Here is a 12,049-nt window from a genome sequence, read left to right as displayed (position 1 = left end):
AACTTTTCCCTTTCCAATCTATACGTGGGGTGCTCCGCCGGGGCATGAATCCAATCATTAATCGGGGGAAGGTGTTCCGCCCAGTAGTACGCCTCTATGTTGGGGAGGGAAATCCCTACGTTATATTGGTTTCTGTGTAACGTCTATAGCGCAATTCTCAGCTGCTTCCCTAATCAAATCAGTTCTCTAAGTCCCTCGTTCAGCTCTTTAAAAACCTGTCGCGGGAGGGGAAAGTATTCGTTTTGCAGTGCGTACTAGAGCCTCGGCAAATTGATAATTTTATACATCGCCGCCCGACCTAACATTGTAAGCCGGAGGGTCTTCCACCTGGCCGCATCTTCTTTAAAATTCTGGAGTATTTGTTGTATGTTCTGTTTGTACGAGACGGAACTATTGGTAGTTATGTAGATTCCTAAATACAAGAATCCTTCGGTCGTCACCCGTAGCACCTCAGGTAATGCCGGCCCTAAGCTTCCTTCCCCTGGGTTGTACAAGACCGATTTGTGCCAATTTATAGTGTAGCCCGACCGCGACCCATAACGGTTCAGAAGGGAGAATAGACGTGGTACCGAGACCTCCGGAGAAGTAACATATAGCAGGATGTCGTCCGTGTAAAGCAATATTTTTTCCTCAAACCCCTCCTCCCGGTGGAGTCCAAACCCAGCTATCTGCCTATCTTGTCGAACCTCACACGCTACTATTTCAATGGTGAGGGCAAACAGTAGCGGGGACAGGGGATAGCCCTGGCGGGTCCCCCTCCTTATGGAAAGTCCCCGGAAAGCACCCCATTAACCTTGACCCTCGCCCGCGGGTCTGTATAGAGAAGCGTGACGCACCTCCGGAACTTCGGACCGAACCCAAACCTTAGCAGTACACTGTCCAGTAAGGGCCAATGCAACGCATCAAACGCTTTCTCAGCGTCCAGTGAGAGAAAGACATGGGGTTCCTCACGTGCTCCGACCTCCATTAACCAGTTGTGTGTCCTCCGAAGGTTATGCCTAGTCGCTCTGTCTGGCAAGAAACCAGTCTGATCTAGATGAATCAGGCCTGTAATTACCTGTTGGAGACGAAGGGCCAGGATTGTGGCTAACAGCTTAGTCTCCACGTTCAGCAGCGATATGGGGCGGTACGACGCGCATTCCTCGGGCGATTTTCCCTGCTTATATATGGGTACGATAGTGGCCATACGGAGATCCGGCGGAAGCATCCCTTCCTCCAGTGCCTCATTGAATAATGCCAGCATATGGGTTGTAAGGAGGTCGGCCCTTTTTTTTTAAAGAATTCCGCTGGAAATCCATTTGGACCCGGCGATTTCCCCGGGCGCAATTTGGCTAGTGCGACCCTCACCTCTTCTGCGGTAATCTCTGCTTCCAAGCTGTCCTTTTCGGTCTCATCTAGGCTGGGTGTCTCGACCCCTTTTAGATACTGGTTGATCTCATCCACCGAGCCTAGGTCCCGAGCTCTATAGAAGTGCTCATAGTACTCTGCAAACGTCTGCGCTATCGCCACGTCCGTTCGACGGGGGCGGCTATCCGCACCCACTACCTTGTCTACCCATCTTGCTTCTTGTTCCCTGCGGCTCAACCATGCCAACAGCCTCCCGGACTTGTCCCCGACGTCTTATAGTCTATGCAATGTCGCCTGGGCCTGTATCTTGGCCTCATTAGTTGCAGGTCCTTGTACTGCTGCTGGGCATCCAGCATACGGCGGAGAGTAGGTACCCCTCCGTCCAGCACATGCTGCCTTTCAAGGTCTAGAAGGAGCGTTTCGAGTTCCCAGAGGTCCCTCAGCCGCTTCCTCCTGTCCTCTGATATTCTATTTTGAATTCTATCGCAGAGAACCACTTTTAGAGCCTCCCATATCATCACCCCCGACTGAACCGAGCCTAGATTATCCGCCAGAAATACCTTCACGTCCGCCCGGAATCCCCGCAGCAAGTCGCTGTCCTTCAAATCCCATGCTGCTAGACTCCACTTTCCAGTTTTCGTCCCTACTTTCGCACCAAGCGTTACCATCAGCGGCGAGTGGTCCGAGATGCCATGTGCCAGGAACTCTGCCAGACTCACCACATCCAGCACACGGCGAGGCAGAAAGACATAGTCCAATCTGGAATAGACTTTATGCGCCCCAGAGTCATAAGAGTACATCCTAGTCTCTGGATGGAGCCATCTCCAGGCGTCTGTCAGCCCTATCATATCGCCAAAGCGTGCCAAGGGGGACTGTACCGAGCAGTGCAATCGTTCCCCGGACTTATCCAATAAGGGGTGAACCACATCATTAAAATCCCCACCCACCACATGAAGGGCATCCGGTGTATTCAGGATAATATCCGTCACTCGTTCGAGGGTTCTGGCCTGTAGTCTAGGGGGCGCATATACCGAAACCACCATCAACTTCTGGCGTTTCCATGTCCCTGCCACGCCTACGAAAGTACCTTGTGGGTCCGCCCAGGTGTCAGTGATCAAGAAAAGGGGGGACTTTCTAACTAATATGGCCACCCCCCTGGAGACTGTCGTGTACCCCGCGTGGCCATCACCTTGTACGCCCCTCTAGCCAAGAAACCACATCGTGTTCCCTGTAGATGCATCTCCTGCAGTAGCACTATATCGGGAGCCTTCCTTTTGATCCAAGCCATGACCAGCCACCTTTTAACCTTTGTGCCCAGGCCGTTCACATTCCAAGTAAGAATTTTGAATTGTCCACACTCTCGCATCCTACCCTCGGGGTCACCCACCTCCTCAGAAGACATCAAACTGGGGCAAGACATAACTCGGCGGGTCCTCAGTGGAGGGCCTACAGATGCAACAAACCATCCATTCTGCAACATGCTTGAAAAAAATAGCCAAAACCCCAAATTCTTCCCCATCAAGATCCCTCTGCCCCCCTCCATCCCCCCCCAACTGAAGCATCCCAGGATCCCCCCCCCTCCTTCCAGACCCATCGCCATCCTAATGACAGTGATACAGCTGTTCAGGTGAAGGAGGTCTGTCGCCCACCCTGTCTCTACCCCTTTACAAACCTACCCGCGTCTCCACAATAATAAAACCCCAAATCAATAAAAAAGGAGAACCACTACTATCCCAATTAACCGTTACAAAAGGAAGCAGTGAAAACAACAAAAGTGGGGGGGAACAATGTGAACAACAACTTGCGTGCTCTCAGCTACATTGTCTGCAACAGGTCGATCTCACTGGACCCATCCTTAGGAATTAAGAGTCTTGCAGATCCCTCTGCGAGGCCTCAGTGTCCTGCGTATGTCCCTGCTCCAGATCTTTTATGGTCGCCACCAGGGGATGCAACGAACTCCCCTCCACGTCTTCTCCTTCTGACGCAGTGTCTTCTGGTTTCTCTTCTCCTTCCGAACGCGTCTTGTCTGCTAAGCAGCGGGAGCCCGTCAGGAGGCCCGATTCGAGTGAGGTTGTGCTCTTCCGCAGCTTCCTCCGAGTTCCAGAGGCCACGTACGGTGTGGCCACCAATTCTCGACTTCCGCGGCCCTGTCTCACTCTGTGGCTTCGGCGATCCTCGATTGTTTCCTCCAGGGTGGTCCCGTGTTGGTTGTCTCCGCTCCTCCGTCTGCTGCCTCCCCAGAGGCGGGCGCTCCTCCAACCATTGCCAAGCCGCTTCCGGGGATTGGAAAAAGTAGGCCTTCTCCTTGTAGAGCACCTTCAGCTTTGCGGGAAATAACAACATGTATTGTATGTGGAGTGTTCTCAACTTGGCTTTAACCGAGTCAAAGGATCGTCTCTGTTTTTGTACCTCTTGGCTATAATCCGGGAAGATCATTATATGCCCATTTTCATGTCGGATTTCGCCCATTTTCCTTGCCTCCCGAAGGATCATGTCACGGTCTAGGAAGTTGAGGAAGCGAGCAATGACTGGCCGTGGTCTCTCCCCGACCGGGGGTCTCGCCATCAACGCTCTGTGCGCCCTTTCAATGAAAAAGCAGGCAGAGAATTTGTCCTTCGGGAATGTGGACAGGAGCCATGAGTGAAGAAACTCCGACATGTTTGCCCTCTCAATTCCTTCTCTAAAGCCTACAAAGCGCAGGTTGTTCCGTCTCGCTCTGTTATCGGCATTGTCCACCTTCCAGAGAAGCTGCTTGTGAGAAGCCTGGAGATCCACTAGGTCTTTCTTTAAGCCTTGCACCACGTCTTCCGCTTCCCCTATTCTGGTCTCCGTGTTCGCCACTCGTTCCGCCAGGTTCCGGAGATCCTGTCTTAGGAGCGTCACCTCCGTCCCCACCTCTCCGATCTTGTTCTCGAGGGCCTCGCGGGACGCCTGTATCGCGTTCATTAGGAGTGTCGTGTCTACACTCGTCCCATTCAGATCCACCACCGCCACCGGCAGGGCCACGGCATACCTGTCCATGGTGCCTTCTTTGGGGGGCCTGGGGTGCAGGTTCTTCTTGCCCATCTTGGGGAGAGTCCGTGTTTCCTCCTCGTGACTCCGGAGCGTCCTCGGTGCTCTCGCCGCCATCCACCACCCACGTCTTCTTCGGGCAGCCCAATCAGACCTCTCCGCCAGGGAATGCCGGCAAGTCCGTAAGACTCCTCTTTCCTTTAGCAGGCTAGACTCAGGCGCAAGTTCCCAGGCCCCTGCGGCTCTATCCAGCCTCTGTATAGTGCAGGCAGCCTGGGCTTCCGATGCGCCGGCAGGAGTCCATTCTTCAACTTCCAGGCAACGGGGGGGAGGGGGTGGTGGGGGGGCGACGACACCCTCTCTTCGCCCCGCACCCGTCACTGGCCAATACTCAAGTCAATAGGTGCCCCCCGGGAACCTCCATAGAGTGCCTCTGCTGTGCTCCTTCTTCAAGGCCGGGCAGCAGGGGCTTCAACCAGCGGGTGCATGACCATCGACCCCCTAGGTCCGTGGATGCTAGGGAACTGTAGGGCATGGAACTGGCCGGTCTCCACCAACTCATCTACCCCCCCAGGGGTCCGTAGGCACGTGGGTGCTCGAGTGCTGTCATCAGCGGCCGCCACCGCAATGGTAACTGGGGGCGGGGGGGCAGGACGAGGTCCCGCAAGACGGCTCCAAGGCCCACCAGCCGCTCACCTCAGACCTTTCCAGCGGCCCAGCAGCGTTGACTCCCCAGTCGCGCCAGGCCGCCGTCACTTGCGGGGTCCGCACCACTCAGAGTCCGCAAGCAGGGGGGGGGGGGGTCGCTTGACTTCACCTCTAACCCCCCGCGACTCCGGTCCTCCGCATCTCGGAGCAAATGCCGCCGGCGTCCGTCTTTCCCCCGTGCAGGGAGCTCCCAGGGGTCACACCGTCAAGGCCCTCTCCACAGGCCAATGCCCAGAGCTCACGTAGCCTCTCACCGCGATCTCCTCGCCGCAGCCGCCGGGTCTGAGGCGGTTACTCCGAGGGTGCGCTATCAACAGGCTGTCCTCGCCATCCCGGGCTAGCGAGCGAGCGATCACGGGCCAGGCAGCCGTCGACGAAGCCGCTCTTCCGCTCTGGACCGTAGCGCCGGTCTCAGGGTCACGGAGCCAGCGCCATGTTGAGGGCCTGCGCCCACCGCAAATCCGCTGTCATTTCCCTCGCCAGAACGTGGTGTCCAGAGTCTCAGCCGGGATCAATCTGGGGACAGGGAATGCAGTGATCTACGTGGCTTCGAAGCACACTTCAATCGTGGTCCAGGGTCACCTACATGTAAGTCGGATCTTTATCGGTAGCCGGAGCTGCAGCGCTCGCGTCCTACCCGGCCATGTTGCTGGCCACGCCCCCCTCAGGTGTTGACAGTATTGTCTGCGATGACATCATCGTTGACCTCGTCGACAGGAGTGACGGTGATGGATCAGTCGTCGACGGGACCATCGGCGATGAGGATTTGCTTATCGACGGTAAAACCATTGTCAACGTCAATAAGATTGCTGTCGAAGGTGGAGTGCTTGTCGACGGTGGTGGTACAGATTTCGTCGTCATTGCAGACATCGACTGTGGCACTGCCGTCACGGAGGTCTTTGTCGATGGTAAGGAAAGCGTTAACGTTATCGGGGCGTTGATGGCCGCCATCAATGAAGTTAGCGCTGTTGACGGTCTCGACGTTTAGAGAGTAGTCGTGGTCGCCGCTGAAGTTTCAGGTGTCGATGGTGATACTGACGCTGAGAGGGATCAGTGACTGGATTTATGCCTGGAAGGCCTTGAAGAGGTGGCTGACTCCAGTTTAGTGTTAGAAGTTCCAGAATGAGATGGCAAGACTAGCTCTGAGGAGACTTTGAAATCACTCCTTTTTATGAGCTTCCTTGGTCTGATGAGAGGTTTTAAGGTTTTTGTTGACCACCTCAGACTTACCCTTTGGCAACCTGGGCCTCTTATGGGATTTAGAGGAAGTGTCGCTCTCCTCATCCCAAGATGTTCTCTGTGGCTGCTTGAGCCACAACAAAAGTCCGGCTTCTCTATCTCTTAAAATTTTGGATGAGAAAGTGCAGCAGATTTTGCACTATTTTGCCTCATGAGGAGGATAGCGGCAATAGATGCAATCCTAGAGGGGATTATCAGTGTTAACCCTCTTCTTCCCACAGGACTTACAAGGGCGAAATAGTCCTTTCCCGTCAGACATTATACGTTTCAGAAGGAAATAAAAGGTATCTGTGAGAAATTTGGAATAAAAGAGCTCAGGGAGACTCCCCTTCATACACAATGTGTGGTGAAAATCTGAGGGATTCTGCCTCTCTTGGGAAGGTCCTTGAGGGTGCTGGTTACTGATTGATTACACCTAAAGTTTGGTCCTTTTTCAGAAAAAGAGGAATATAGGCTGTTAAATGCATGGTTGTCACCGTGATAGCCTATGGAAGATTTTACTACTGCTTTATTTATATCACCGTGGGACTCCCACTTCGAAGACAGGGAATGATTCAAGCATGTGAATCTATGAAAGATACACCAATACTGGAAAATGTTATGATTACAGGCCAGGGATACTGTTAGAGTGAGTGTTAATTAGGCTAAGGGTTTGATTTAGAGCTAGGTATAGGGTGTGATAGGATTTAGCAGATGGAGAGTGAAACATTTTAATTGTACAGGAATTTGATGTAGCCGTTTCATTTTAGGAATCCTTAGCAAGCAAATCAAATGTGTTGTACTTTCATTGTAGTGGATTTTCTATAAAGGCTTTATCCTGCTATGATACTGATAAAGAAATGCACCACTGATGGTGAAGTTTTGTGCATTAGAGCTCTTTCAGCTCCCAGTAGGAATAGAAATGTTTCTTCATGCAGGTTATAGAAAGAAAAGCTGCAGTGATGCTCATACTAACCAGTATACGTCTCCTTTCCAAAAGGAGAGGACTGGTTTCAGAAACTGAAAAGACACGCATACTGAAGCATACTAATGTCTAGAGCCAATATGCCTAAAGTGTACTGAACAAGGATCACAGTGACCACCCCGCCCTATCTATACCATGCTTCCACTGCCTTATTTGGGCAAGCCACGGACACTGCAATTGGTAATACTGACACTCTAGTGCTTGGCAGTGTCGAGTTCAGGTGTCTACAACATTTCAGTTAATCAAAATCAAAGGAGAAAACAGCAGCATGAACTGTATGCCAAGCCTCTGTTTGACAAAGGTCCAAAAGGATCAGCTAAGTCATTTTTACCTCCTTGCATCCAAGAAACAGTTGGTGAGGTTAGTAAGTGATAGACATTTGGTACATGTACTGCTCATATTTACTACACTATATGCGTTAGCATGTCAGCTACATGTGTTTGGGTAAACAAGACATTGCTTCTAGGTGAGGAAGAAACTCTACTGTTATTAAAAACAAGGCATCACTCTGCTCTATAAGACAGGAAGGTAGATTAGAGTGTTTACTCATATGAAGTACAGTGCAACATGCATCCACCCCAAACAAAATATTGCTCCATATAGATCATTTATTCCAAGGAGCAGATGGGGCCTGGTTTGCAGTCTTCAGCAGCATGCAAGAAATTGACTGTTTGATGCCTGTACTTTGTTGTGAGGGGGTAGATTAACTCTTGCTGTGTTCTAATAAGCAGAGAACATTTATAAAGAGCAGATGAGTAAAATAAATCTTATTACATGGGCACTCACAAGCTTTACAATAAATATAAAGAGAAAGATTTCTCTTGGACAGTTTTATTTCAGTTATCGAGGAATATTCTGTTCAGTAAGCTATATTTGACCACTGGACAGCAAATCACAGAATATTTTTTGGCACTGAAGAGAAAGTACAAAGCAACAATTTGGAAAAAAGAAAAATCACTGAGATGATGTAAGAGTATCTACATTTTTCACTAATTGTCGAATCTTTATTAAAGTTGTTGAAATGCTACTAATGCCGTCATAAAATCTTCATGAAGAAATCGTATTTAGATTACTAAAACAGTGTTAGACTCAGTATTCCTCCGCTAGTATTTGTCCTTTTTGTTTGTACTTTTGTACCATAGTTTTGTGACTGTTCAAAATAGAAATCAAATTCACTCCTAAGTTAACTTAACATTTTGTTTTTATTCATAACCTTCAGCATTTACCTCTGAATCGTAGTCTTCAAGGATCCACGGGAAGACTGGGTACTGCATGAGATCATTGTATGATCTCCCAGCTAGGGTGTTAAGGTGCATCAAATACTGAAAATTACTGATTTCTCCCCTCTGTGAGGTAAGCAAAGAGAAAAGAAAAAATAAATATTATTCCTTTAATGCCTGTTTAATAACATTATTTACATTTTCACAGAGAACATAAGTACAGGGTTTACATGCCTTGAGCATCAATATGTGCATGTACAATATACACAAACCTAAGCAATACAAATTCATAGGAATATATAGTACTTCAAAAACCAATAGTTTCATTTCAATAGTACCATGTCATGCTTTCTCATGAATATCTGAGGTCGATGATGATCTCACCCAATCCTGACCACTGAAGTATGACAGCAATACTCGGTTCTCCTCTATATCGCCTCTTGCGTTTAAAATCCATTTTAAATGGCAACCAGACTTTTTCAAAATCATGCATTTTATCGTGTACTATAGCTCTAAGCTTTTCCAAAGCATAGATGTTACAGATTTCAACCACCAGATGTGTAGGGATGGAGTAAGTTTTTTTCCAAAACCAGTGAAAATCTAGCAGCCAACAGTAAGACAGAGGATAGTTTTCCAAAAGGTGCTGTGAGGGGGTAAATCGTGTCTTTTCCTGGAACTCCTAGTAATAATATTGTGGGTTCTAGGTGCTGATGCACCCCAGTAATGTCTTGTATGTTTGTCAGTTTTTCTTTCAGAATCTCTGTATGAAAAAGCAACTCCACCATATATGAATAATATCATCCCGTTCTGCGTAGCCTTCCCAACACAGATCAAAGCAACAATAGATGGCTATCAGCTGCACCGGGGTAAAGTATCATCTTGTTAAATATGTATATGCATTCTCTTTGTACTAGATACTTATAGAGGACTTATACACAACCACCCGGATCCTTGTCCAAGTCCTGTCAGGTATAACGGCTCCCAGACCCCAATTCCAATTAGTCATATACATCTGTGATTTTTCAGTCTGGAGGTTATTTATACAGGTGTATACCAGCCAGGTCCCCTTCTTAGGTACTGTGTCATAACACTAATTCCAAGGATGTTCTTTCTCTATTTGCTTTATGTTAGACCAGTCTGTCCTCTGCCCAGTGTACTAACTGAGTTAGCATATAATTATAATTCAGCACAAGACAGGAATTGCTATATGCATGGTTCCTCATCTAAAAGCTCCCCATCTGCATACAGGTTTCCTGATCTTGAAGGGGCCTTTTTCTCATCTCTGAAATTCGGCGCTTGAGAGCCCAGGAGGAAAGCTAGGATAATGCATGGCTGATGTCATGGGAGACAGGTAAGATGCGGTGTTTTACTTTGTTGTAAGGATGTTCCAGTAATCGAGGAATACTGTAATTGAGGTGAGAGTGTCCATTTCACAAGTCTTCTGTCCATAACCATAGCACGTAAACTGAATATGCTACTTACCAGTATGCATCTGTTCTTGGCATGTAGGGCTGCTAACATTCATATCTTATGCATAGATCGCCGCCTAGTGTTGGGTCCGGATGATTGCACATTGTTGTCCTGGAAGAGTCTTCGAAGTATCACGAGATAGGTGGCTCCTCCCCTGGACTACAGTGCGCATGGGCATCGACTCCATCCCCAGATTGTTTTCAGCCATTGTGGCAGAGATGGAGTGAAACAGTGTAAAGGATGTCCATGCTAATGATGAATATAGAGAGAGTATCTGCAGCCGCTACGGGCACCGGGGAGGAGGGCGGGCGATATGAATGTTAGCAGCCCTACATGCCAAGAACAGATGCATACTGGTAAGTAGCATATTCAGTTCGAGGCATGTGGGCTGCTAAATTCATATCTTATGCATAGAATACATAGCAGTCCCTCCATTAACGGCGGTTGCCCGTGCCAGCTGCAGAAGCTTGAAAAAGTGTCTTGAGAACAGCCTGTCCTACAGCTGCTTGCTGTTTTGAATGCACATCTACACAGTAATGTTTGGTAAATGTGTGTGGTGTAGACCCTGTGGCTGCTCTACAAATGTCTTCTAAGGGAATGTTCCCCAGGAAAGCCATGGAGGCCCCCAATTTGCGTGTGGAGTGCGCCCTTGGGGGTATTGTTAAAGTACGTTTAGCCTTTTGATTACAGATTTGAATGCACTTAACAATCCATCTGGCTATTCCTGCTTTGGAAATGGGGTTGCCTTTGTGCTGTGCTGAGAAGGCAACAAAAAGTTGTTGTGTCTTTCTAAAGTGTTGTGTTCTGTCAATGTAGTACATTAGCGCCCTTCTAACGTCTAATGTATGAAGCATTCTTTCTGCTACTGTTTGTGGGTTTTGGAAGAATGCAGGCAGGTCAATAGTTTGGTTGATATGAAACTGTGACACCACTTTAGGAAGGAATTTGGGGTTAGTGCGGAGCACTACCCTGTTGGAATGTATCTGTATGAATGGCTCTTGGATTGTGAGCGCCTGCAGCTCACTTACACGTCTGAGCGATGTGATAGCAATGAGAAAAGCCACTTTCCATGTGAGAAACTGAATCTCGCAGGAGTGCAGTGGCTCAAAAGGTGGGCCCATCAGCCTAGTGAGGACCACATTGAGGTTCCACACTGGAGCTGGTGGTGTTCTTGGAGGAATGACTCGCTTCAGTCCTTCTAGGAAGGCTTTAATGGCAGGCACCCTGAAAACAGAGAGGTGTTGCCTATTCTGGAGATAAGCCGCTATGGCGGATAAATGTATCCGAATGGAAGCGTACGCTAGATTGCATTTGTAAAGATGTAACAAATAGCAGATGATGTTAGGAATGGATGCATCTAGCGGGTTGATATTGTTGTCTGTACAGTACATGACAAACCGCTTCCATTTAGCTGCATAGGAAGCTCGGGTAGTGGGCTTACGTGCCTCCCGGATGATGTCCATGCATTCTGGAGGCAGGTTGAGGTAGCCAAATTCTAAGACTTCAGGAGCCAGATCGCCAGATTGAGCTGTCGCGGATCTGGATGCTGAATGTCGCCATGGTTCTGCGTCAAGAGCCGGGATGTGAGATGCAGCCTTTGATGCGGTACCACGGAAAGTTCTAGAAACGTGGTGTACCATGGTTGGCGTGCCCATGTTGGAGCAACCAGGATGAGAGTCATCGAGTGTTGCTTTAGCTTTCTTGCCACCAGCGGAATGAGAGGCGCTGGGGGAAAAGCGTACGCAAATTTGCCTGACCAGTTCATCCATATCGCATTTCCTTGCGATTCCGGGTGAGGGAACCTGGCGGCAAAGCTTTGGCATTTTGCGTTTTCCCTTGTGGCAAACAGGTCTATCTCTGGATGACCCCACTGCTGGAAGTACGGGTGGAGTACTGATGGATGTATCTCCCACTCGTGCATTTGATGGCTGTATCTGCTTAGCAGATCCGCCATCTGATTGTCCTTGCCCGGGAGGTGTTCCGCCATGAGGAAGATGTTCCTCTGAATGGCCCACTTCCACATGCTCTGAGCCAGATGAGACAGCTGTGGAGAGTGCGTACCTCCCTGCTTTTGGATGTAGTACATGGC

The 12,049-nt window shown here is 49.1% G+C and overlaps 1 protein-coding gene across 3 annotated transcripts in view; it reads right to left on the bottom strand.

The window, feature by feature from the left end:
- WDFY3 (WD repeat and FYVE domain containing 3) overlaps nt 1-12,049 on the bottom strand; it is a 1,930,620-nt gene that overhangs the window by 272,130 nt on the left and 1,646,441 nt on the right. For all 3 annotated transcript variants that reach the window (XM_078676292.1, XM_078676293.1, XM_078676294.1), the window contains one exon: nt 8,497-8,616. In XM_078676292.1, coding sequence (XP_078532418.1) covers nt 8,497-8,616 — 120 coding nt within the window. The remainder of the gene's footprint in view (nt 1-8,496; nt 8,617-12,049) is intronic.

Source organism: Lissotriton helveticus, chromosome 2_1 (genome assembly GCF_964261635.1).
Source record: "Lissotriton helveticus chromosome 2_1, aLisHel1.1, whole genome shotgun sequence".
NCBI lineage: Eukaryota > Metazoa > Chordata > Amphibia > Caudata > Salamandridae > Lissotriton > Lissotriton helveticus.
This window is presented reverse-complemented; position numbering and strand designations above follow the sequence as displayed.